This window comes from Dicentrarchus labrax, unplaced genomic scaffold (genome assembly GCF_905237075.1).
Source record: "Dicentrarchus labrax unplaced genomic scaffold, dlabrax2021, whole genome shotgun sequence".
Lineage (NCBI taxonomy): Eukaryota > Metazoa > Chordata > Actinopteri > Moronidae > Dicentrarchus > Dicentrarchus labrax.
In genome coordinates, this window is record NW_026136719.1 from 11588731 (window position 1) to 11610789 (window position 22059).

The window sequence follows — 22059 nt, forward strand, 5'->3', positions numbered from 1 at the left end:
CATTAAGGCTCTGGTAAACTTTCTGTGGAGACAGAAGTTATTGTGCAGCTAAGTTGTTCACATTTAAAGGACCAAGATATTTTTTGATGGAACAAAATGCCATTGAAGTTTTTACTTAAACTTGTCAGGGGGTCACACACACAACTCCAGATGCTGCTTATGGATGTTCAAGTTGACAATATTTACTAACTAATAAGTCGTAATAAATGTGAGACACCAACCGACCGGAGGCTGTCCTGGCGAGGATTGTCAACTGATCAAGCTCACCTGGGCTTGTAGGCTATAAAGCTGGTCCATGTGTTCACTTTCTCCCTTCATATGGCTTGTATCCACCCTGCATTGTAAATGGATTGTACTTGTATAGCGCCTTTCTAGTCTTTCAACCACTCAATGCGCCGTACACTACATGCCACACTCATCCACACATTCATACACTGATGGCAGTGGCTGCCATGCAATGTGCCAACTGCTCCTCAGAAAGGAAACTAATCATTCATGTACAGTCATACAACGATGCACAGCATCGGGAGCAATTTGGGGTTCAGTATCTTGCTCAAGGACACTTCGACATGCAGTGAGGGGAGCCGGGGATCGAACTGACAACCTTCCGACTAGTGGATTTTTTTGAGGCACCTGGATAGTTCACCTGCTAGAGCTGGTGCCCCATGTACCAAGGCTAAGTCCTTACTGCCGAGGCCATGGATTCAACTCTGACATATACATATACATTTCTCTAAACCTAACCACATGTTTATTATTGTTACCATGATGACCAAGGTCCAGTAGGCTGCACTTGCTTGTCTCTGATACTCTTCAATGGTTATAAATGTCATTGGCAAACAACCTATTGTGTCATTTAGAGATAGCCTATTAAGAGCAAACCCCCCATTGATTCAGCTCAGTGGACAGGGCACTGAGCTAACAACGGAGAACTGACAACTTTCAGAGCAATGGGGCATGGGACCATTGAGGTTTCGAAATGATGGGCTGTTGGAACAAGGGGCAGTCCCCAGTTGGATGATCCTTGTTTGGGTGGGGGGGTTTCACAAATAGGCAGATGACTATTCAAAACAGTCCAAATCGGTAAGTTGTCACATTTTGTTTTGCAGGAAGACAAAATTATTTGATTTTGATGCTAAATACAAATAAATTGATTTTTTGTATATTGTTTGGCATACATTGTTAAATACATAGTACAACATAACTGAGGATGCAATCTTAAAGGGTTAAAATTATGTTTTCCACCTGGACTTTAAGCTTAGTAAAAGTTCAGCACATTCATTATTAGAAAGCAAATGCAGCAGAGAAGAAGCTAGAGGAGGGGAGATACAATATAGGCCAGAATATATGGTGGGATTAGAAACCAGGCCAGTTAAAGTAAAGGTGTGCCCTACAAAATTAGGTTCTTAACCACCATGGGGAGGTTAGACCTATTTACAACAGCATAAAGCAGCATGATGCACTGTTTTTTTGGTGTCTGAATTTCTCTGACTCTTTTTTGTCTCCTTTTTTCACTGTAGCATAATATTTAATATTTTTTATGCTTAAAATCATGAAAGGGGTTTACAGATAGTGTTACCAAAAGATTATGTTTTGCAGTTCACATAGGCAATGACTAACAACTAACAAGAACCGCAGCTATAGAGTAGATTCCAGTGAAATCATGCGCAGTCAACAAAACAGGAAACCGAGACTACATCTATATGTCCTGTGAAAATGTCGCACCACCCAAGAGTCAAGGAGTAAACATTTACCACAATGTGATACTACCAAGAACTCCAGAAGTGGTTAGACATCAGTGAACGAAACTGAAAAAAAGATTTAATCAGCACCATGACTGAAATAAACTACGGTTTATTGATTTAGAGACACAGGATGCAAACTACAAATGTTTTTTTGTTATTTTTTATCTTTCCCATTTCTTTGGAAGGATGCTGTGAGGAAAACCATAAAAAGAAAACAACAGGTATGTCATTTAAAAACCAATTGCATTACAATATCATAGCTGAAAAACTGCTTTCAAAGGATGTCCCGGATCTGAAATGAAACAAATTTGATGTTGTACCAACTGCTGTATCACCATTGTCTAGGTCTTCAGCAGAATATACACCAGCACTACAGAGCTGTGGAGGGGGAAATGTTTATGATGCCGTGCTTAAAGTCTGTGAGTCAGGTGGTGTGGTCAAGGACTGGAGAACAAAATGAGCGCCTATCATTCGACTGTGGCAGCAAGTTTCTAGCTGAAGCAAAACATTCTGGAAATTACACGTGCCTCACATGGTAAATAATGATGTTTCCTAACCCCACAATTACCTTGAATGCTTTTGATTGAACTTATAAGACAATGTAAGACTTTATTGATTGATTGATTGATTGATTGATTCCTGTGTAAGACTATATGATACCATCCATGATAACATCTAAATCAATTTTAACTAAGGTATAATTTTTTTACTTTATTTTAAGCTGTCGACATAGATGTTAACACAAAAAAAACATCAGAATCCATCGTGTATATACAGATGAAGCACTGAGAAAAAACCCTGAAAAGCTGCCAAACAAAAAAAGACAATAGAAAACAGATATAAAATAAATAAATTAAACACAAATAAGTGTATGAGAATAAAATCACTTAAAAACATATATAATTTCATACATTCATTATTTTTGATAGCTTTTTTGTTTTGTGAGGAAGAAGAATTGAGTTATGTTTGTTTGTAAATCCATATTTGTGAACATGGAATTTGGTGAGAAGTACAAATAGATTACCAGTAATAAGAAAAAACTGCTTTACTGTCTTTGTCACTATTATCATAGCAACCAAACACAATGTTTCTAGAGTAAAAAGCTAAATCTGAGAAATATTGTCGAGAACCAAAATAAATGGGAGTGAGTTTCAGGATGCAATTCACTGTATACAATTAAATAATGCTTCTTTTATCTAATTTGTTAGAGGGTACTTTAGTAACAACCAACGTTGTTCTAGTCAACGCTGCTAACAGAATTACTCAAAAAAACTGTACTCTGGAATTTATACATCGACCACATTTCTAAATTACATGTATAACTTCGATGTTATGGCATCAGTGACTATAGAAAATAATTTTGGGGTTATTATTATTTATTGTATCTGACGAGACATTCTCAGCAGCTGTACAGTTGCCTTTCTTTATTAAACAACTGACATACCAATACTATTGTTATAATATTGAAAAATATAATTTTGTGGAGAGAAACTGTGCTTGCCAATGCCAAAAGAACCGGTTGATGAAAACTGGAAAGTTTTTGACAGTGTGGAATTGCCCGCAAGCATTATGTTCTAGTGTGTTTCACAGCTACCGGCTACAGTGTGCTCACTCAATATCATTAGTCATCGGATTCATATCTGCAGTTGAAATAAAGTTCACACTGGTTGGTAAGTCTGAAAATAATAAACAGTGCCATTTTTATCCAACTGTCACTGTCTACATCATGGCACACGTCCCAATTTGGTCTCATTAGTGAAGTGTTTGGCCTGTATTTGTATATACATGGGCTCTGCTATATGGGCTGCCTCAACTGGGTGGTACTGGCAATACACCAGTAACCGTTTTAGGTTTAAATTCAATTATCATATCATCATATTTTCACATTTTCACATAATTCTTATTGCACAAATACCAACCAAACCCCAAAATATTTCTTTGAGTAATTAGAAGCAACTTTAAAAAACCTTTTTGGTAAACTTAATGGCAAAGTCTTGGATGTGCGTAGGCGGCATGTGACTGAACTTAAATTAAGTGTCCAGGTCTCTGCTGTCCAGTGGCAGCAAGTTGTCCCTCCATTTACAGGTTGTGGAGAAAAACAGTCTGGGATGCCAATCTGAGGAGAGCAGTGTAATACTGGTCATGTTTAGAGGAGGGGTGGTCGACTGCCCAGGTATCAACTGTAGTGACAACACGGATGTTATCTGGTACAAGGTGAAGTACACACATGGCTTATCCATTTCACAACAGAAACATATAAGTTACAACAAAAACTCCAACAAGGGTACTTTCCTACAGGATAACAAATATGTGTCCGAGCAGCCTAGAGAGTCCTGGGAAAAGAATGGACAGTTACATCTCGAACAAGTCAAGGAAAAGGATACTGGTCAATATTTCTGTGATAGAAAAATAATCGAGCAAGGAGTCAAATGGATCTTCAGGAGGGCTGTTCACGTCACAGCCATACGTAAGTGCTGTGTGTGTGTGTGTGTGTGTGTGTGTGTGTGTGTGTGTGTGTGTGTGTGTGTGTGTGTGTGTGTGTGTGTGTATTTGGAGAAGAAGCATTTGATTACACAAAATGTACTGTGTACTCCAATATAAAAATAATGGAAAGCAGTTTGTGGTGTTTTCTCCACCAACGGTTAGCCGGTCGGTCGATGGCCCACTGACTGAAATATCTCAACAACTCAAAACAAAATTTTGTGGTTATAAATGCCATGGCATATTTGAATGACTTTGAATGCACTCTGGATTTCTGAGTGAAATGTCTCCACAACTATTAGACGGATCACTGTGGACATTTTGTTCACTTATTAGAAATTGTTAATTATTCAATGTTCGCAAGCTCATGTTCACATAACCAATAAGGTCAGATTCTAAGTTGAAACAAATTTATTTAGTCAGGTCTGTGAGTGCCTCAAAAAGAAAGTTTTGCAGAGAAACTTACTACATCGTGTACCTAAAGGAGTTGGATTTTTTGTTGTTTTCACATTCAGTATAGAAGATATTCTGGCTGTTAACCCAAAAACCACAGGGCTTCCTTCCTGCAGTCATTTGCATGATGGTATGTTTGAAAGAACTATGGAGATAACTACAAGTACAGAAGGATAACTGTAGGCCTGTTATTTAAAACTTAAGAATATTCTGTTTTCTACTAGTTGTTCTTCTTTAGTGGCCTTACACACTGTTAGATTATCGTCTCCCTCAACAAAGCTACTGGTAGCCACTCCTAAAAAAGAAAATTGCTGCTTTTCTGGACAAAGGGTAATCCTGAAAATCAGGTGAACCATTGGAAAAGTCACAACAGTGTCATGGATCAAACTGAGAAGGAATCACCTGTAGGGCTGTGAGGATATGGATGTTTGGATTTTTTAACCATGAAAAAGCAACATTTCCCCGTAGTTTTTACGGTTTCACTGCCAATTAACCCCCTTGTTCACCATCAAGTCTGTTAAGCAGTTAGCGGCTGTGTTTCAGACTTATCCATTAATCAGAGTCAGAGTAGGTCTTTACAGGATGCCGATGGAAAAAAGAACTAATGTGACAGATGATAACAGTTGCGCAATGAAAAACATGATCTGAGCTCTTCAGGTGATTATACACTAATGAAAACATAGTTATGCATATTATACTCCATTTCTGCCAATAGATAATCATAAATGTTACACACTGGACCTTTAATTTAGGTATTTTAAATGTTCCATACACAAGTTGCCAATTGCATGAAGCTGTTTGAATGTTTTTTTGACTTGCATGTGGGTAAAATTATAATACAGAATTGTGTGATTTTATTTCCCATGCCCAAATAGCTTATGTCAAACCCTCCACTCCCAAGATTCACTATCCTACAGATAACACAAGAGAGGAAGTGGAGCTTGGTAAGTGTGTCCAGATGTACTATGATATAATCCCACAGCTATCTGATTTTGAACTGCTTTTTCAGAGCCACATCAGCTGTGTGAATGGAACAAAGCGATTGGCACTCAAAGGTCAAATTGTTGTATAGATCCCAGTCTTTACAAGCTCTGGTTTTGTTGAAAATCACTTGATGACAAGTGACAACAGTCGTTGTATGTATTCACTTAGAACTGATTTGGCTCTGGCAGCTTTCAAAACTATCTAACATATCTTGTAATGTTGACTGGTTCAAATTATTGACTTTTAATTGCCGGAGTTTATAATTACATAAGTAAGGCATCACATGTTTTTCCCACTTTTATTTGGACATTAAGTGAGATTATAATGGCCATGTTTTTGTACTTGTTCTAGGTCAGAGTCACACTCTGGAATGTGTCGTACATTTTCCTTTTGAGTTAAAGGTTGTGGCAGTGGTGCAGTGGTACGTGCATTATGGTGGCAACATGGAGAATATGACTCGACTACACATGAAGGAGCAACGGTGAGTCACTAATTCAGTATTTGCTTTCGACAAAAAGTAACTGTAACTGAAATTATTTTGCTTATTCAGAATGGAGAATCTGACACGTGCAGAATTTAAGGTCACCGGGAGAGTTGTGGTGACTCCACAACACTTGAACCACAGATATACTTGCATCGCCAGTAATAGTGTCGGGAAAACAAATGTCACTATCCAGCTCAAGAGGAAAATGAAAGGTACTATTATTTTATTGTCACCGTCATGTTGTTTTATTCATACTATATTTTGTCAAAAAGTTGTTACATTAAAATTCTAATAATTCTATATGAACTATCAACATTAAATGAGAATACAGTATAATATATAACAAAATCTAGTAAAATCTAGAGGAAGGTCCCACCAGCTTTTGAGCTGGGTGAATGCTGTCAATGGAGGCAAGCTGCTCTGACCCAGTGACTAAGGTGTGTGACTAAGTGACAGTGTGTAGGCAATACTAAGTGTTCAAAGCTATGAACTTGCCAGAACCCCTATGTATACTGCTGCAGTCGGAAAGTGAGTGTAGTTTGACACAGTTTCACATTATTGCTCAAGCTGAAAAAACTCCCCCCATTGAGGTCAAAGATAATGTAACCAATCCCGTTATCTCAATCGTGACACTATCTGTAAGGCAACTTATATCTAAAGCTATTTTCAAAACATCCATTTTCACGCAGTTATCTTCACTTACTGATAACAGTTTGAAACATTAGGTTTGTTTTTTGTGCAGGCAACATTTAAAGCTGCACTAATCAATATTTTAATATTTACAATTGATCAAATTGTATTCGAATTGAAGTCTTTTAAGCATGTAGGAGAAACTATGGTGGCTGCAAAACTTGCAAAAAACGTGAAAGGCCCTCCCTAGAGCCAGTGTTTGGTTTGTCCATTCTGGGCTATTGTAGAAACACGGTGGCTCAACATGGCAGACTCTCTAAGAGGATGCCCTCCATCTGTAGGTAAAAATAGCTCATACTGACGTATTCTAGTCATATTTTCAGGTATTTCATGTTTCTGCTGATAGATCCTCTTAAATGTTACACACTGGACCTTTAAGTGTACCACATCAGCACGTGCACATGTATTCGCTTACGCAGGCACAATATGCATTGTCATCAGGATAAGCAAAGTTAGTCACTTGCTAGTGAAGAAAGTGGTGGAGGTGGAGGCCAAAACAGAGAAAAAAGGACAGTGAATACTAGGGTGGACATGACTCTAAATAAAGATGTTTGTTAACAGTTTCGCCATATGAACTTGTGTGTTTTGTAGTTTTTGGCCACTCCAGAGTCAATTATTTCTGCTTTAAAGACACAATACAATCTAATGAGTGTATTTTGGACTGGATTTCAGTCATTTTGCCATCGCTTTGTGGGCCCATTGTGTCTTTGCTGCTGGTAGCTGGGCTGGGAATCATTTTGCATATTAGATGGCTGGAAGTACAGCTCATCTACAGATCCCACTTTCAACATGGAAAGCACAATGGAGGTCAGAATGCAGACACACACACACACACACACACACACACACACACAATATACAGTAGAAACCCCAAAGCATCTTGACTGCAACAGCTGCTTCTCTTTGCAGGATGTAGCTGATGTATTTTGTATTTAATGCTACAAAGCATCACATTATTAAGCTAACTGACATACATGACAATACCTTGAAATAGTCCAGTGCACATACTTGAAGAGCTGCATTCAAGAACCCAGATTTACATTTCTGATGTCCTGGTGTCACAATTGTCTTCACATCCACCACCACCATCCAGATGAGAAAGAGTTTGATGTGTTTTTGTCATACGTGGGGAGCCCTCCATCAGCAGAGGTAGAGGGAGTTTTCACCATGTCCCCAAAGGAAGGTAGGCCAACATGTTCAGTGTTTGATATCCTTATTTGGATTTCATTTTCATGTACTGGTAAAGTAAATGAAAAATTACTTTCACAAGCAGCATGTTCATCTAGTATGGACCTGCTGAACTCTGAGGAGGGTAAAGCCACCCAGAGACCAGAAGTGCAGCTACCCCATGTGTTAGAGGACCAATGGGGGTATCGCCTCTGTTTGCTAGAGAGGGATGTACTTCCTGGAGGAGGTGAGGAGATCAACTGTGTTTGTATGTATGTTTGTTTGCTGGCCGCAAATGTTCCTCACGGTTTCCATTTTGTATTACAGCATATACAAATGATGTGGTCCTTGCAATACAGAGAAGCCAAATGCTTATCTGTCTCCTGTCAGCTGACTACCTCTCCAACAATAATGCTGTGTTTGTACTGGAATCAGGAGTTCAGGTAGGCCTACATTTCATTGAAAGTAGAAGACAAATGCTGCATCAAGGCATATTGGAGTTACTGTGATATCGACTTTCTTGTAAAAAATTTTCTGAAAGCTCTGATACATCTGACTTGGTGCTTCATAATATGGAACTGTCAGAAAAACTAAAAAATAAGTCCACATTTAATGGATATTGTTTTATATTGTTAGTGCACAGTATTTTAATCCTCCCATCTCTCCCAGACATCCCATATGATGTGAACACAGCACAAGCAGTCCAGTCCCGTGGTGGCTGTTACTTTGCAATTAGAGTTGTTGTACTGGATGTTGAAAAAAGAAACAGCAACACAATTTAGAAGACCAACCTGCTCAGGGTTGCCGCAATCTTCACCAAGTTAAATTTAAGACTTTTTAAAAGCACAGAGTGCAATACCACAGTCGTATTTGTCAGTACTTTGTAGCAGTGTATAATAACTAGAACATTTCTAAAGAAATTTTCAGCATGCCTGAATGCTTGGTACGTATCCAGAAATAGAGAAGATCTGGAGGAGTCATATTGTTAAAATGATGTGACCGTCAGCATCCCAAAGCTTTGCTGAATGTTTACATACATAATTTGTGTGACTAGATACATGCAGAAAAAACATACGGAGGAAGAAAAATCATTAAAGAAGTATGGAGAAGATTAAACAGTGTGCAGCCACACTGAATAATTCCTAACGATAGAATAAATTACTTTAATGCGACCAGGTCCCAGGTAAGTGGCATAAAATAGATGGACAGATTAACTAATTCAGAATGATTAGTTCTTGCTAAAACTGACACTTGCCCATTAGGAGACAACAAGCTTCCTAGCCCTTTGCAGGGTAGAGACATTCAAGGCTAGGGATGTCATGATATCAAAATACAAGCATCGGGAGGTGGGCAGAGCTTTTGTAACCATATAAAAGCATACAAAAAGAACAGTTACTCAGAGTGGGAAACACAAAAGAAGAGTTGGATTATTTACATGATGTTGTCCTATGTGTATTATCAACATTATTCAATATTCCATTGTTTAAATTATGGTTAATACCAGTATATTGCAACACCCATATTCAAGACCCTTGAAAATTACATTTAAGACTTTTTAATATAATCTAAGTCTTTGTTTTCTTTTTTTTTTTTACTGAATGTTTTATAAAGACTTTTCATCTGCAGATACCCTGCCTGCAGTTACTTAACTTCACTGGCAACAATGGTAGAGGATTTACATGTCCAGCCAATTAAAAGTGTATTTCTGATCATTCTTCTACTTTCCAGCCAGTCACCATTTATTTTTAGTAAACGGTAACCATTTACCTTTTCAAGTAACTATTGTCTTCTGGGTTTCACTTCCCAGCAACCAAATCCTGAATTCAATTCTTAAATAACCACATTGATTTCATTTGAAAGAAAATTGCTGATGTAAACTGAAACTAAGAAGGTGTGTGGATGGGAGGAAAATCTAGAAATGGATGTTGCATAAACCACAAGCAGAAACACTGGTGTGATCTGATTCATTCAACTTCTAACTTCTCTTTGTCTTTGATGACAAATTCTTAAACCACAGTTTTTTATGATTCACACACAAAAGCACAGCTCATTAATGATTTGCTACTTGGTCCTTATCTTTCTTAGGCTTTACTGCAAAACTCTTCCCTCAAACTCCTGCTAATATGGACCAGTAGAGCCTCATCCCTCATCCAGCCGGACCCCCCTTTGCCCACACTGGTCCAGAGGGCCTTGAAGGTGTTACCCAGTATGGATTGGACCTCAGGAAAAACGGCAGGAGTCTCCAGCAACTTCTGGAGGTCTCTGCGGAAAGCCATGCCCAATCACAGAGTGGCTGGTGTCAGTCATGCAGGACCATTAGACTGCCTTACCAAAACATCTGTGACTGAGTTCTCTGAGTTTGTGTGAGGTGAGGATCTGAGGACTTGTGTGCAAGCTGAATCGATAGGCGCATTGCCAGGGTTGTCCCTACCATTACAACCCTGACCGTGTAAAAATAAAGTCTGCAGTTGTTGTATTACACAACCACAGAGCTCTTGTTAAGCTAATAGTAAATTGTTAGGAACAAGTTAAAGCATAAGCGGTCTGTAGGTTCCACAAATCTGGCAAATTCTTGTAAACTTTACTGGCTGAGGCAGTAGTGACTTTGCTGATGTAAACTATTTTTGCTCTAGAAACAATACGATATAAATCAATTATAATTGTATTACGAATGTATTCCTTATTATTTATGTTCCTGCAATTTACCATTGTGGGAAAATAAAGTTTGTTTACTGAAAACATTTCTTACAGTTTGGATTATTCCTACCCTGCATGCAACCTTATTTGTCAGTCACATGTGTATTTAAGTGATGAACTACACTACTTGTGGTTGTTTTTAGTACTAGCAACAGATGTTTAATACAATTTTGTGGCCTGCGCTACAAAACGTTCAGCCTCTGTATCAGTAACCAGTGCTGTCAAGAAAAGAACTTCTGCTTCAGTTCAACTGTTAAGAATCACTACATTCATGGCATGTACATGTACCCCTATTTGAGAAACACTTGTTCCCTAACATGAACATATTTATTTTACAAAGCAGCTTGTATTACTGTATTACTTACTTCTTCACTGTTGAAATCGTTTGCAGGCAAGTGTGAGTCTTGAATGAACAAATATGTCATAGGAATTTCTATGATGGTAGGGAAGCCAATTCATAATGCATCGTTCTCAACTGTTGGAAAAAATGTGTCACCCTTTCTATCATGCTCAGGATCCAGTGGTGGTGTGTACGCCAACTTTAATTTCCATCTGTACCAACTATTTCAGTTGAACAGTTGAATAATTAATTACCTATCCACTCCATAAAAACATTAAAAATATATACAACAGATAAAGGATCTGTAGTAGTACACTGATAGAAGATGGACACAATTAACAATTAAACTTAAACAATTAGCTTTATGGCTGTTTGTACATCAGTTTAAGTTGAACAGCTGTAAGGCTTATTGTGTATTCTGTTACAGCAGACATGTCAGTAATGAACATTTGACACGTATGATCCAATTTCTTTTTTTTATTGACTGGCTTTTAAATATGTATGCAAGAGAGTCCTGTCTGATAAATCAGGTCGTAGCAGTGGATAGCAATGTCATTAATTTGGGGGATGTCCCTTCACAAGAGTTTGGTAACCCACAGAGGAATTCAAAGTTTCTATTTTTGATCAAGATCTTCCAAAAAAAATAATAAAAAAAGCCACTGAGGTACCACATTTATCTGAACCAAAAGGATGGGGGCTGTATTTCTGAGGCGTCGTTTTTATGATGCAAAAGTGGCAATTAAAAGAGCTTATAAATATGCCTAATAATCACTAACTTATATTTTAAGCATCCAGAAATAATGTATGACAGTTACCAGCATCCTGGTATCCATGTCAAGGCTGAGTCCTTCCATTGTGTACATAAAAATAATCACAAATTTTGCCAGATTCATTGAAGCAGACTGAAATTGAATGAAAGCACTGGCACAAAGCTCAAACAATCATAGAACAAAACAGAAAAAACGAGCTAGATTGCCTATGAGGTGGCACAGCCGGTGAAACAAAGGGTTGTACATTGATGTTGAGAAAATAAAGGGAAAAAAAAACAATCTGTACGTCTAGTCTATCTCCCCCCACCCACACGCACGTTAACGTAACTCAAACACACGCTCCAATTTGTGGATTTACAAATAAAACATTATCACGTTTCTATGTACAATTTTATACAAGTAATAGACAAACAACACCAAGCTTGCTCAGGACCACACCTAACCAGCTTCAGATAGGAACAAGCATGTCACATAGGGGGCATGAGGGCTCTAAGATTTTCTCATTAGCCAGCAGAAAGTAACTGTAGCAAATTTTACACAGTTGGAACAATATTCTGGCTAATTTATTTGTCCCATCTTCCCACTCTTCACCTCTCATCACAGAGGCTTGACACCCTGGTACCTCTCCTCTCAGTTAGCATCAGCCGGTAGTGGTTAGAAACGTAAACATGAGTTCAGTCGTAGAGTATCATCGAAGGCTTAAAGCATTCTTAATGTCATGTCCACAAAGTTGAGCAGTTGTCAAACACAAGGGGACACTAAAGAATAATTTGAGCCTTCGCAGATATCCAACATTCTTTAAACTATACAAATTATTCATTAGTGACAAAAACTGTGGTAGTAATTTACAGTTTGTCTGCTTGGGCCTTTATCTTCCTCTCCCAAAGTTTTTGATGATCAGAAAAGCCCTGCTTGCCCTTGTTGAAGGAATTGGGTCCCGCAGATGTTGGTGTCTCCCTGAAAAGATAGAAAAATTGTCACATAAAACTCAAATAGAAACATGTTAGATGATTAGGTAACAATTACAGTACATAATGTATATGTGTGTACCTGCCAATGTTCTTCATTCTCATCTTTGCTTCTGGGGGCATCTCCTCAGGTTCACTCTGCATGGCAAGAGAAAGTTAAGGTTTAGCCTTTACATATCTGTGATTTATGGATTTGTACAACCATGACATTAGTGTGTGTGTGAGCACTTACATCATCATCTTCGTTAAAAACAGATGCCAGTCCAAGCTTTTTTGGAGGAACTGAAGGTACAGGCTCTTTGGGTTTCTAGAACAGGTCATCACACATTTTCAATCTCTTCATAAAATACAAAAAAGCTGCAAATCCTCACATTAGATAAGTTTAACCAGCAAACACTGACACAGAAATTACTTAAATGATTAATGGATTAGTTCTATCAATCAACTCAAGAATAATTCGATTTTTTCGTTTTTTTATGATAATAAAAAACACCACTCACAATGAGAGTAACGTCAAAAAGTATGTGTTTAAAAGTGTTGAGGATTTTAGCCTGTGTCCTTTTTAAGGCCTCTCTGAGCAGTGTTTATAAGAATTAAATAAGTTACACAAGTAGCACCATATCTGTGCCCTAACTTTCAAGATGTACACTAGAATACTAGATCACATAATGGTTTATTTACATTATGTCTGCAAGCAGATAACATCCACTGCTACACACTCACTGTTGCTCCAAGTTTAATAGATATGGGGTTTGACTTCTTCCCCATCGGACTGCTCATGCTAAAGCCTATCTTGGAGACTTTGCAGGGTGCTGGTGGGTCAGTCGAGGACTCTTCCTCATCTTCAGCTGTGAGATGCTGGGATGTGCGTTTGACTGCTGTCCCTTCTCCTCCCACAGTGCTACAAGAGACAGGCTTAGTTTTCACTCTGTCTTCCTCCTCCTGCGGCCCTGCTTGAGGCAAGACAACTCACCAAGGTGAACAACAGTTTCCTGGGAACTTGAGAAAAATAAAAGCTATTACCTTTGCCTGTGTGGCTAACGTTATAGTACAGTATAGATAACTCAGATCCATCCCTTACCATTTAACTTACAGTATTAAAAGTCCACCTGGGGACTGCGTGATGCTGAAACCAACTACTACAATGTCAGGGTTTAACTTAACTTATGAGTACTGTACCAAATGTCTGAGGGCAGATAACAACACTGTTGTTACTCATTCATTTGATATCAACCTGCGCCAAATAGCTTAGGCTAGCTACTTGCACACTAGCAAGGCTAACACCAGGTTAACAAGCCAACAAGAGATAAATCTTTGCTTTAACACCAGGGTAACGTTAGCAGTAACTTTAGCCTAGTAGTTATTTGCAACCAGCCCCATTTCCATTACTACCGTAAAAAGGAAACGTTCATTTAATGTCATCGGTTAAGTTACTTCGTATTAGCATTAGCTAGCAAACGAGTCGTAGTTAGCTAAGTGAAGTTTCCTCTGTCTAACATTAGTTGGGGCCAGTTTTAATGGATAGACAGCAAGTTAATCTAACGCAAAATCATTTTTCAACCATATTTCAGACTTTAAACCAGCACAAATATCACCTCCGTCGTTGGTGCTACCCTTTCTGTAATGCTCGTAATCCGCCATCATTTCTCCACTCAAACTTGCCAGCTCTTCTTCTTGTGTTGAAAATTGCGGCAGATTAGACGCATCAAAGGCGTATGGCTGCCCCCACAGGTCATTTAGCAGAACTCCATTAAAGTAATACACATTTTATTATGGAAATGTATTATATACATAGTTTTTGATATTTTTGTTTTATGGAAATTATGTAAAATGTTCAAAATAGTGGGATATGGAGAAAGTGGCCAAGGGTGGAAATTGTTATTTATTTATTTTTAAGGATTATTGGACGGGGAAAGACGTCATCTGAAGGTGGCGGTGTTGCATCACCGCCAACTGCCGTAAGAAGAAGAGGAAGGACAATAAAAGCACACGAAGAAGACGGAGGAAGAGGAGGAGGAGGATGAGGAACTATGGCAGTAAGCTAATTTGGTAAACAAAAAGCTAGCTGGTAAGAATAAAGACGTAACGCCACCGATGTATAGCTTCAGTATGTCATGTTCAGCTGCCCGTAGTGTTAACGTCAGGTCGTGAATTAAAACTACACGTTAAAACTTTACGTTAATGTCGCAGTTTGGTTGCTGTAGCTACGCTTACGTTAGCTACAACGTTAGCTTGGTGATGTGTTTGCTGTCTTGTTTGTTTGTTTGTTATCATAACTTTTTATTTTCTCTACAATGGACCCATAGCTTAGTTGGCAGTTTGCGTTCAAGAGTGAATTGTTTTTTTGTTTTGTTTTTTAGCTCGTAAGTAACTTTGTATCTCAGCTTGTGTTTCTCTGTTTGTCTTTCTCGCATAACTTTGTGTTTTTCCGGTTTCTCCTAGGCCCTTAAAAGCTTGGTGTTAAACAATGCACCAGTCAGGATGGGGCAGGCGCTGTGCATATGCTCCCGTGGCTCCATCACCATTGATAATAAAAAATACTACTTTGTACAGAAGCTAGACGAAGGGTAAGGGGACGTGTTGACGTTGTTTTAAACTTAATTTAACTTCACATTAAGGTGAAGTGTGGTGACATTTTTATGTTTGTCAACAGTAATAATGAATTGATCTTACAAGTGTTATCTGTTGAGCCAAAGCTTAAGCTTGACAGTGCGTTGCTTTGACCTTCATTGTTGTCTTAACACTTTTAAAAACTTTTATGACTGAGCCTCACTGTTGCATTGGTCCCTGTAGGTTATTTTGAGTCAATCGTATATAAACCATCATGCTGCTGTAAGCAAGACACCGAAAATGCATTGATTATTCCTCTTAATTTCTGAAAAATGTTGTGCCCAGCTGTTTGATGACATTATTTAGGCTTTTTTTATTTTGTTTGTAAGAACAAATGGCTCTCCAGACAGGCTCTGGAAATCAAACAGTATTAAGAGATGTTGATATTGGTGTTTTTATGTGATTGGTTTACCAAAAATATGGAACGTCGCCATTCAAATTGGGACCAATAAACACCTCCCGAACTCTAATCACTCTGTCTCCTCTCCTCAGTGGGTTCAGTTATGTTGATCTGGTAGAAGGGGTGAAGGATGGGCACTTCTATGCCCTAAAGAGGGTCCTGTGCCATGACCGTGAAGGTCGTCAGGAGGCTCAGACAGAGATGGAGATGCATCAGTTGTTCAACCACCCCAACGTCTTGAGCCTGGTTGCACACGCCTTTGTTGATCGTGGAGGCAAGACTGAAGCCTGGTTACTTCTGCCTTATATTAGAGTAAGTTGATGCAGCAGTTCATATGACCAGAATAACCTGTAGGGAGACGGTCTGGTTCTGATATATTGGTGTGTTTGTGTGAACAGAAAGGCAGTCTGTGGTCTGTTCTGGAGAAGCTAAGAGACAAGGGGAGCTCGATGCCTGAAAAACTGATATTGCAAATCTTGCGTGGCATCTGCTCTGGACTCAAGGCCATTCATGACAAAGGCTATGCACACAGGTAACCTCTCTCCACATGCACACACATCCAACAAATATTTACATGCATAGGACCAGAGTAAAGACTGTCTGTCGCTGACTTTGGGTGTGACACCAGTGTCTTTCTGGACTACTTGAGTCCTTTTTGGTCACAGTGCACACCCTGTATTGTGATCGAAAAGCAGAAACTAATATCTCAGGATTCAAAAGCATTCTCTTCTGTACGTTGTCAAAGTAAAAGTTACTGCTTGACTTAATTTCTCATGACCCTCGAAAGATCTTTAAAATGTTAGTTGTGTTTTTTCAACCTTTAAAATATATATATTTTTTAAATAATGTGGAATGTGTGTGCAGATTTTTGGGACTCCTAGTTTATACAGATTATACAGTATTTTAGATTATATCACAATAAAGGTATTTTTCATTATGTGGTTGATAATTCAACTTTTAAACAGTTTATTGTATATTGTCAACAACATTTAACTTAACATAGAAATTGAAAATAGTTGTAATTGTTATGTGAGCACAAACAGTGAGATACTATTTGCCAGACTTTTAGCATTTAAGTTATCGTTACTTAACCAAACTTTTGCAAATGGCAACTTTTGTGTATTTCTTTTTTATATTAACACAATTAAAATGAAGAGATCTGAACACAGGCTATGTGTCTGCTATCATTTTACAGAGACCTGAAGCCCACAAATGTGCTTCTGGATGAGGATGACAGGCCGGTTCTGATGGACCTGGGCTCTATGAACCGTGCCAGAATTGAGGTAAGGGTGCAGTGTCTATTAAGAGTGTGTACAATTTTACTGATCACTTTAAAAGCATAAAGGTGTTGGTCAAACACCAAAGCCCAAATGCGTTTAATTGAAGCCTGAGTTCTGTCATATCCCCACAGTGTGCATTGCCGCCACCTTATTTTGTCTTTTTATTATTAAAAAGTAACTTCGCACAATAATCACAGAGTGATTTTTAGTATGAAATTTAAGATATGTTCACTCACATGTATTTTTATGACTTAATCTATTTAATCTACAAGAAAGGGGTCTTAAAATGAAGACTAGTCTGCAGCATTGGGTGATATCCAACCTCCAACTACTACAACAATATGCACATATAACTATAACATTTAGTGGCAATCATCAGGTCCATGTGTAGATACTGTTATAAGAGTAAATACTCAATATACTTGACATCATTTTAGAAAAAAAAGGTTCAGATTTCTGCCTCTAGATGGCAGAAAAACATTTTTAATGCCAGTAACCCACACATTCAAAATATCATGCTTCACATCCTTAAATTGAACAGCTACTGGATTTCATGTATCGTTTTTCAGAATATAGCTTATAACCTTCTACATGTTTTACTGATGTGATGTTACTTGGAATTATCTCAAAGCAAAGTTCATTGTCATTGAATTTGTGTTTTTGTTGGCTGGAGGAAGTGTGTCACGTTTATTCAATGCTTCGGACCATGTTTGTTACCCTGGTTCACTTTTTATCTTGTCCCATATTCAGGATCTTTTACATTGTACTGCAGAAAGTTTATTTTTATCACATTTGTGATTTTGGAGCTTCCAACACTCATTATGCCCCTTGAAACATCTATATTGGACATTTGTCATTCTGGTGTTTTATTTTGTCATAATTGCAACAGAAAGAGTTTGTCACGTGTTGGTATAAAATAAGTATTTCTGTAACATTTCACACAGCTGTCTCTAGGCTTATCTTCTAAACGTTAACTAAATTATCCTCTGTTATAATTTTAATATTTCAGGTTAGAGGAACCAGAGAAGCCATGACCATACAGGACTGGGCAGCCCAGCGGTGCACCATTTCCTACAGGGCTCCTGAACTCTTCAATGTAGAGAGCCACTGCATTATAGATGAGCGCACTGATATCTGGGTAAAGCCTTGTATTTTTTTTATCCATTTAGGCTTGTTTATATTGTGCATGTTGTTTTCTATAGTCACCAAGTCTCTGAAACCAAGTGCTTAACTACTTCTTTATCTCGTCTTTTTATGTCTTCCCATACTCCTCCAGTCGCTTGGCTGTGTGCTTTACTGCATGATGATGTTGGAGGGGCCATATGACATGGTGTTTCAGAAGGGGGACAGTGTTGCCCTTGCTGTCCAGAATCCAGTGTCCATCCCACAGTCTTGCAGGTCAGTCTTCAGACTATGACACTGTGCTACAGTATAATCTGAAGAAAGTTTACCGCTGATGTATCCGTTTCGGTTTCTGTCCTGGATAGTGGTGGGAAAAAAACCCTCCATTTTTTATTTATTTATTTATTTATTTATTTTCCAATTGAGAAATTTAGGAAAATAAAACAATGTCACAGTTCCAAAGTAAGTAGGTGTGACTGATTTTAAGGACATATTGCATACTACCAGCAACCGAACAAACTCCATTAACCTGTAATAAATAAAAACCTCTAATTATTTAATGCCATTGCGGCCAAGATTTCATTCCACTGGAATTTTCTTTGTATTTACTTAATAATAGGAATCTGATTTATCATCTAGGGCTGTAACGGTTTGTGTATTTATGACCGATGCACATAATACAAAACCACAAAGTTTTCACAACAAGCTGATTGGTGTGCGAGTCACAGTCAAAAGAAACCAGCTGAATATGGATCAAACTTAAGTTGTGCTAATTTGCTGTCTGTTTGTCTTGTGCCCAGTTACTCACAGGGCCTACAGATGCTGCTGAGCTCCATAATGGTGTCAAATCCCCAGGAGAGACCAAACATCAACTGGGTTCTTGACCAGGTACAGGACCTGCAGAGTCGCAGCCCCAACACCCAAACCAACATGGTCTAATCTTGCATGGTGCACTGGATGTGGGACACCTTTGCACACAAAAAGGAACATCTCTTAATTTGAGCTTGAAAATATTTCTTTTATTTATTGATTTCAGTGTAAAAGCTTAGGTACAGACTTTGACTCAGCTTCGGGGGCTTGGCAACAGTATCAGCTTTTAGTTTGAATGATCCTATGTAGCCTGTGTGTAACAGTGGAGCCTTTTAGTTCTATGTAGACAAATTATCTGAAGATATTGAATGGCCTTAAATGTAGTTTGACCCTGCAATATAATGGTTGTCAAATCCTTTCTCTAATAATGAGCTTGAAAGGCCTTTTCATTTTCTGATAATGAAGTTGCTTTGGCTTGTATTCTGGAATAGTTTGACATTTTTTAAAAATGCACTTATTCGCTTTCTTAGTGAGTTACATGAGAAGATGACTATCACTCTCATTCAGTTGTCATTCTGCGTGAAGCTTGAGCCAGTAGCCTTTTATCCTAGCTTAGCATTAAGACGGGAAAGAGGGGGAAACAACTAGCCTGGTTCTGTCTGAGGGTAACAAAATCAAGCACATATTGTGTTTGTTTAATCTGTACGAAAACCAAAATGTACAAAAGACAAGCGGTGGTTCTTTATGTGTAGTTATTGTTTTACAGATTAGTTTTTTTATGGATTAAACACACAAGACATTAAATGTTAATTCGTGAGTTTTAGAGGTGCTGTTACGGAGATTGTTTTTCCTTTTGACAGAGGCTAGCTGTTTCTTTTCCTTTAAAAAAAGAAAAAGAAGAAATAGTTTGTTTTTTTCCTTTAAACTGTAGTTTTAATTTTTAATAAGAAAAGGGATCACATAAAAGCTTTGCCAAACTTTCTGGTCAATGAAAGTTACCCTAACTCAATACATATCTGATTACATTCCCAATCATGAAGGAATATGTATCTTTTTTTTATTCCTAACTTTATTCCTAACATCTTGTGGTTACACACGTTAGCTGTAATCATCAGTATAAAACTTCACCGTCAGCTTTTTTCCACGCCTTTACTCACAATATTGAGGCAGTGCTCCTCACCTGCAATGCTGCATTTGAACACACAGAGGTGCTCCACCATCACAATCCCCTGATGCGCATATTCACATGGTGATTGGCCATGTTTCTGTCTGTACAGTAATACTGTCTCTTTGTAAAACACAGCAAAGAGTATCTGATTACACAAAAAAGAGAAGTGTCAAGTGTTACTGTCACATACCTAAACAATAAGAAATTAACTTGTAATCAGTTTAAAGAATGACACAGAAATGTTTTTATTTACTGTACCTGAAAGGCATTGTCATAACTGTCATTCCAGTTTAACGTTTTTTTAATTCACTTTTCTCTGTATTGTGTTTTTAAACAGTATTTTCAATTTCCGCCTTGCTTGTGTTAAATTCTGGGTTTCCTCTCATGTGTGAATGTGGTCTCACACTTTTGTTCTCTCAGGGTTCACCCACATCTCAAAGGGTCTGACAGTCTTTAGTAGACCTATATGGTACCTTTAAAACTGTTGTTAGATAAAAGAACGCTTTGGGCATTTAAGTTAAAATGAATGCTTTGGTGACTCAGTAATGAAGTGATATTGACCTATAATAGAACTAACTAAAATATATTGATAGTTAACTTATACAGTTAATTGTTGGATTGACAATTGGCATAATGTTTAAATATATTATCTTTTTAATGCTTTAAGTTTGTAAAATGATTATGACTCACTTTTGTGTGGTTGTTAATGGAGAACTAATCCTGGAACCATGCCATTGGTAAACTAAGGATTTTTGTAAAGGACTAGTGTGTAGGATTTAGTGGCATCTGGAGGTATAGTTATAGATTACAACATAATCCCCATTCAAAGCATGTAGGCCAAACTTGCCCTCTAAAGGCCCTATCTAGAGTTTGTTTTTTGTGTTCTGGGCTACTATTGAAACATGGCAGACCAACCTGGGAGGGCCTGCTCCCCCTGTACATAACAACTCATTCTAAGGTAACGAAATCACAAGAATTCTTATTTTCAGGTTATTGTACACTAATGAAAATATATGAATATTATATTCAATTTCTGCTAAATGATCCTCCTAAATGTTACACACTGGACCTTTCTTAAGTGTACTGGTAAAGTTCACAGATATAAATGTAGGAGTAAGGGTGTGTTATTTAATTATGGAAAATTCTGTTAAAATTTTGTCTCATCTCATTCACTGCACAGTATAAGATAAATATTAAATATGTAGCTCACCGTATACAGTTTTTCTATAATTGTGAAATAAAACAGCATCCTACAGTAAAAAGTAAAAGTATGAGAATCAGTGCTCAAATACAGTTGATATACACACTATGACCAAAGGTATTTGCACACCACTTGTATTTAGTCAGACTAACTACATAAAATCAAATAAACATCCATGAAATTTGCATTGGCAAACGTTAAGTCAAAAATCATTGGTTCTGTGTCAAAACTCACTACTACTACTAGTTCCAGACTTCCTTGGGAAACACTATTTGTCAGGACCTTCACGACATGGGTTTTCATGGCTGAGCAGCGGCACTCTAAGATCACCATGCACAGTGGTGTACAACACACTGCCATTGGACCCTGTAGCAGTGGAAACGTGTTGTCGTCTTTGGGTGATTAATCACACTTTACTGTCTGGCAGTCTGATGGATAAATCTTGGTTTGGTGAATGCCAGGAGAATGCTCTCTACCTTTCTTAATCCACCGTGCCAACTGAATCGTCTCGAAGTTTCTGCCTCTTAAAGGGACGTTTTTCCATGGCGCTGTCGCCAAGTACGGTCTATACCTGCTCTATTAGTGTCCTGAGATAAGTTTTGTTATGATTTGGCGCTATACAAATAAAATGAAATTGTAAACTAATGCTCCTGAGGCTGAATGGGAGCAAATCTTTTGTAAAAACTTCC

The 22059-nt window shown here is 38.0% G+C and overlaps 3 protein-coding genes across 7 annotated transcripts; 2 read left to right on the plus strand and 1 right to left on the minus strand.

Annotated features, from left to right (window-relative positions):
* Positions 1-1481: 1481 nt before the first annotated feature.
* LOC127351505 (interleukin-18 receptor accessory protein-like) lies at positions 1482-10745 on the plus strand. Of its 3 annotated transcripts, none has more exons than XM_051379095.1 (12): positions 1482-1966; positions 2091-2280; positions 3788-3959; positions 4044-4212; positions 5555-5623; positions 6015-6144; positions 6214-6359; positions 7510-7644; positions 7931-8020; positions 8108-8251; positions 8332-8447; positions 10090-10745. In XM_051379095.1, exons 1-12 carry the CDS (start codon positions 1876-1878, stop codon positions 10369-10371), a joined length of 1734 nt encoding a protein of 577 aa, XP_051235055.1. In that variant the 5' UTR covers positions 1482-1875; the 3' UTR covers positions 10372-10745. The 3 variants fall into 3 exon arrangements, with proteins under 3 accessions (XP_051235055.1, XP_051235056.1, XP_051235057.1); XM_051379096.1 differs by having other exon boundaries at positions 8111-8251; XM_051379097.1 differs by having other exon boundaries at positions 3803-3959.
* Positions 10746-11503: 758 nt separating this feature from the next.
* Positions 11504-14483, minus strand: LOC127351521 (PEST proteolytic signal-containing nuclear protein). The gene is made up of 5 exons (XM_051379126.1): positions 14375-14483; positions 13503-13729; positions 13012-13086; positions 12862-12917; positions 11504-12768 (listed from the first exon to the last, which is right to left on the minus strand). Exons 1-5 carry the CDS (start codon positions 14421-14423, stop codon positions 12657-12659), a joined length of 519 nt encoding a protein of 172 aa, XP_051235086.1. The 5' UTR covers positions 14424-14483; the 3' UTR covers positions 11504-12656.
* A 258-nt stretch (positions 14484-14741) lies between these two features.
* Positions 14742-20554, plus strand: stk16 (serine/threonine kinase 16). Of its 3 annotated transcripts, none has more exons than XM_051379118.1 (8): positions 14742-14847; positions 15222-15346; positions 15882-16101; positions 16188-16321; positions 16985-17072; positions 18079-18207; positions 18346-18467; positions 18992-20554. In XM_051379118.1, the coding sequence occupies exons 2-8, from the start codon at positions 15261-15263 to the stop codon at positions 19128-19130; spliced, it is 918 nt and encodes a 305-aa protein (XP_051235078.1). In that variant the 5' UTR covers positions 14742-14847; positions 15222-15260; the 3' UTR covers positions 19131-20554. The 3 variants fall into 3 exon arrangements, with proteins under 3 accessions (XP_051235078.1, XP_051235079.1, XP_051235077.1); XM_051379119.1 differs by having other exon boundaries at positions 14758-14828; XM_051379117.1 differs by having other exon boundaries at positions 14781-14815.
* The last annotated feature ends 1505 nt before the right edge of the window (positions 20555-22059 follow it).

Bases quoted from the DNA above. Each gene is read 5' to 3' on its own strand.
- stk16 (XM_051379117.1), top strand. The intron at 15,347-15,881 runs GTAAGGGGACGT...TCCTCTCCTCAG, and splicing joins GTACAGAAGCTAGACGAAGG to TGGGTTCAGTTATGTTGATC. The intron at 18,468-18,991 runs GTCAGTCTTCAG...TCTTGTGCCCAG, and splicing joins TCCATCCCACAGTCTTGCAG to TTACTCACAGGGCCTACAGA.
- LOC127351521 (XM_051379126.1), bottom strand. From the start codon at position 14,423: ATGATGGCGGATTACGAGCATTACAGAAAGGGTAGCACCAACGACGGA. The intron at 13,087-13,502 runs GTGAGTGTGTAG...GACCTGTTCTAG, and splicing joins CTATTAAACTTGGAGCAACA to AAACCCAAAGAGCCTGTACC. The intron at 12,918-13,011 runs GTAAGTGCTCAC...CTTGCCATGCAG, and splicing joins TTTTTAACGAAGATGATGAT to AGTGAACCTGAGGAGATGCC.
- LOC127351505 (XM_051379095.1), top strand. From the start codon at position 1,876: ATGCAAACTACAAATGTTTTTTTGTTATTTTTTATCTTTCCCATTTCT. The intron at 6,360-7,509 runs GTACTATTATTT...ACTGGATTTCAG, and splicing joins GCTCAAGAGGAAAATGAAAG to TCATTTTGCCATCGCTTTGT. The intron at 7,645-7,930 runs GTCAGAATGCAG...ACCACCATCCAG, and splicing joins ACATGGAAAGCACAATGGAG to ATGAGAAAGAGTTTGATGTG.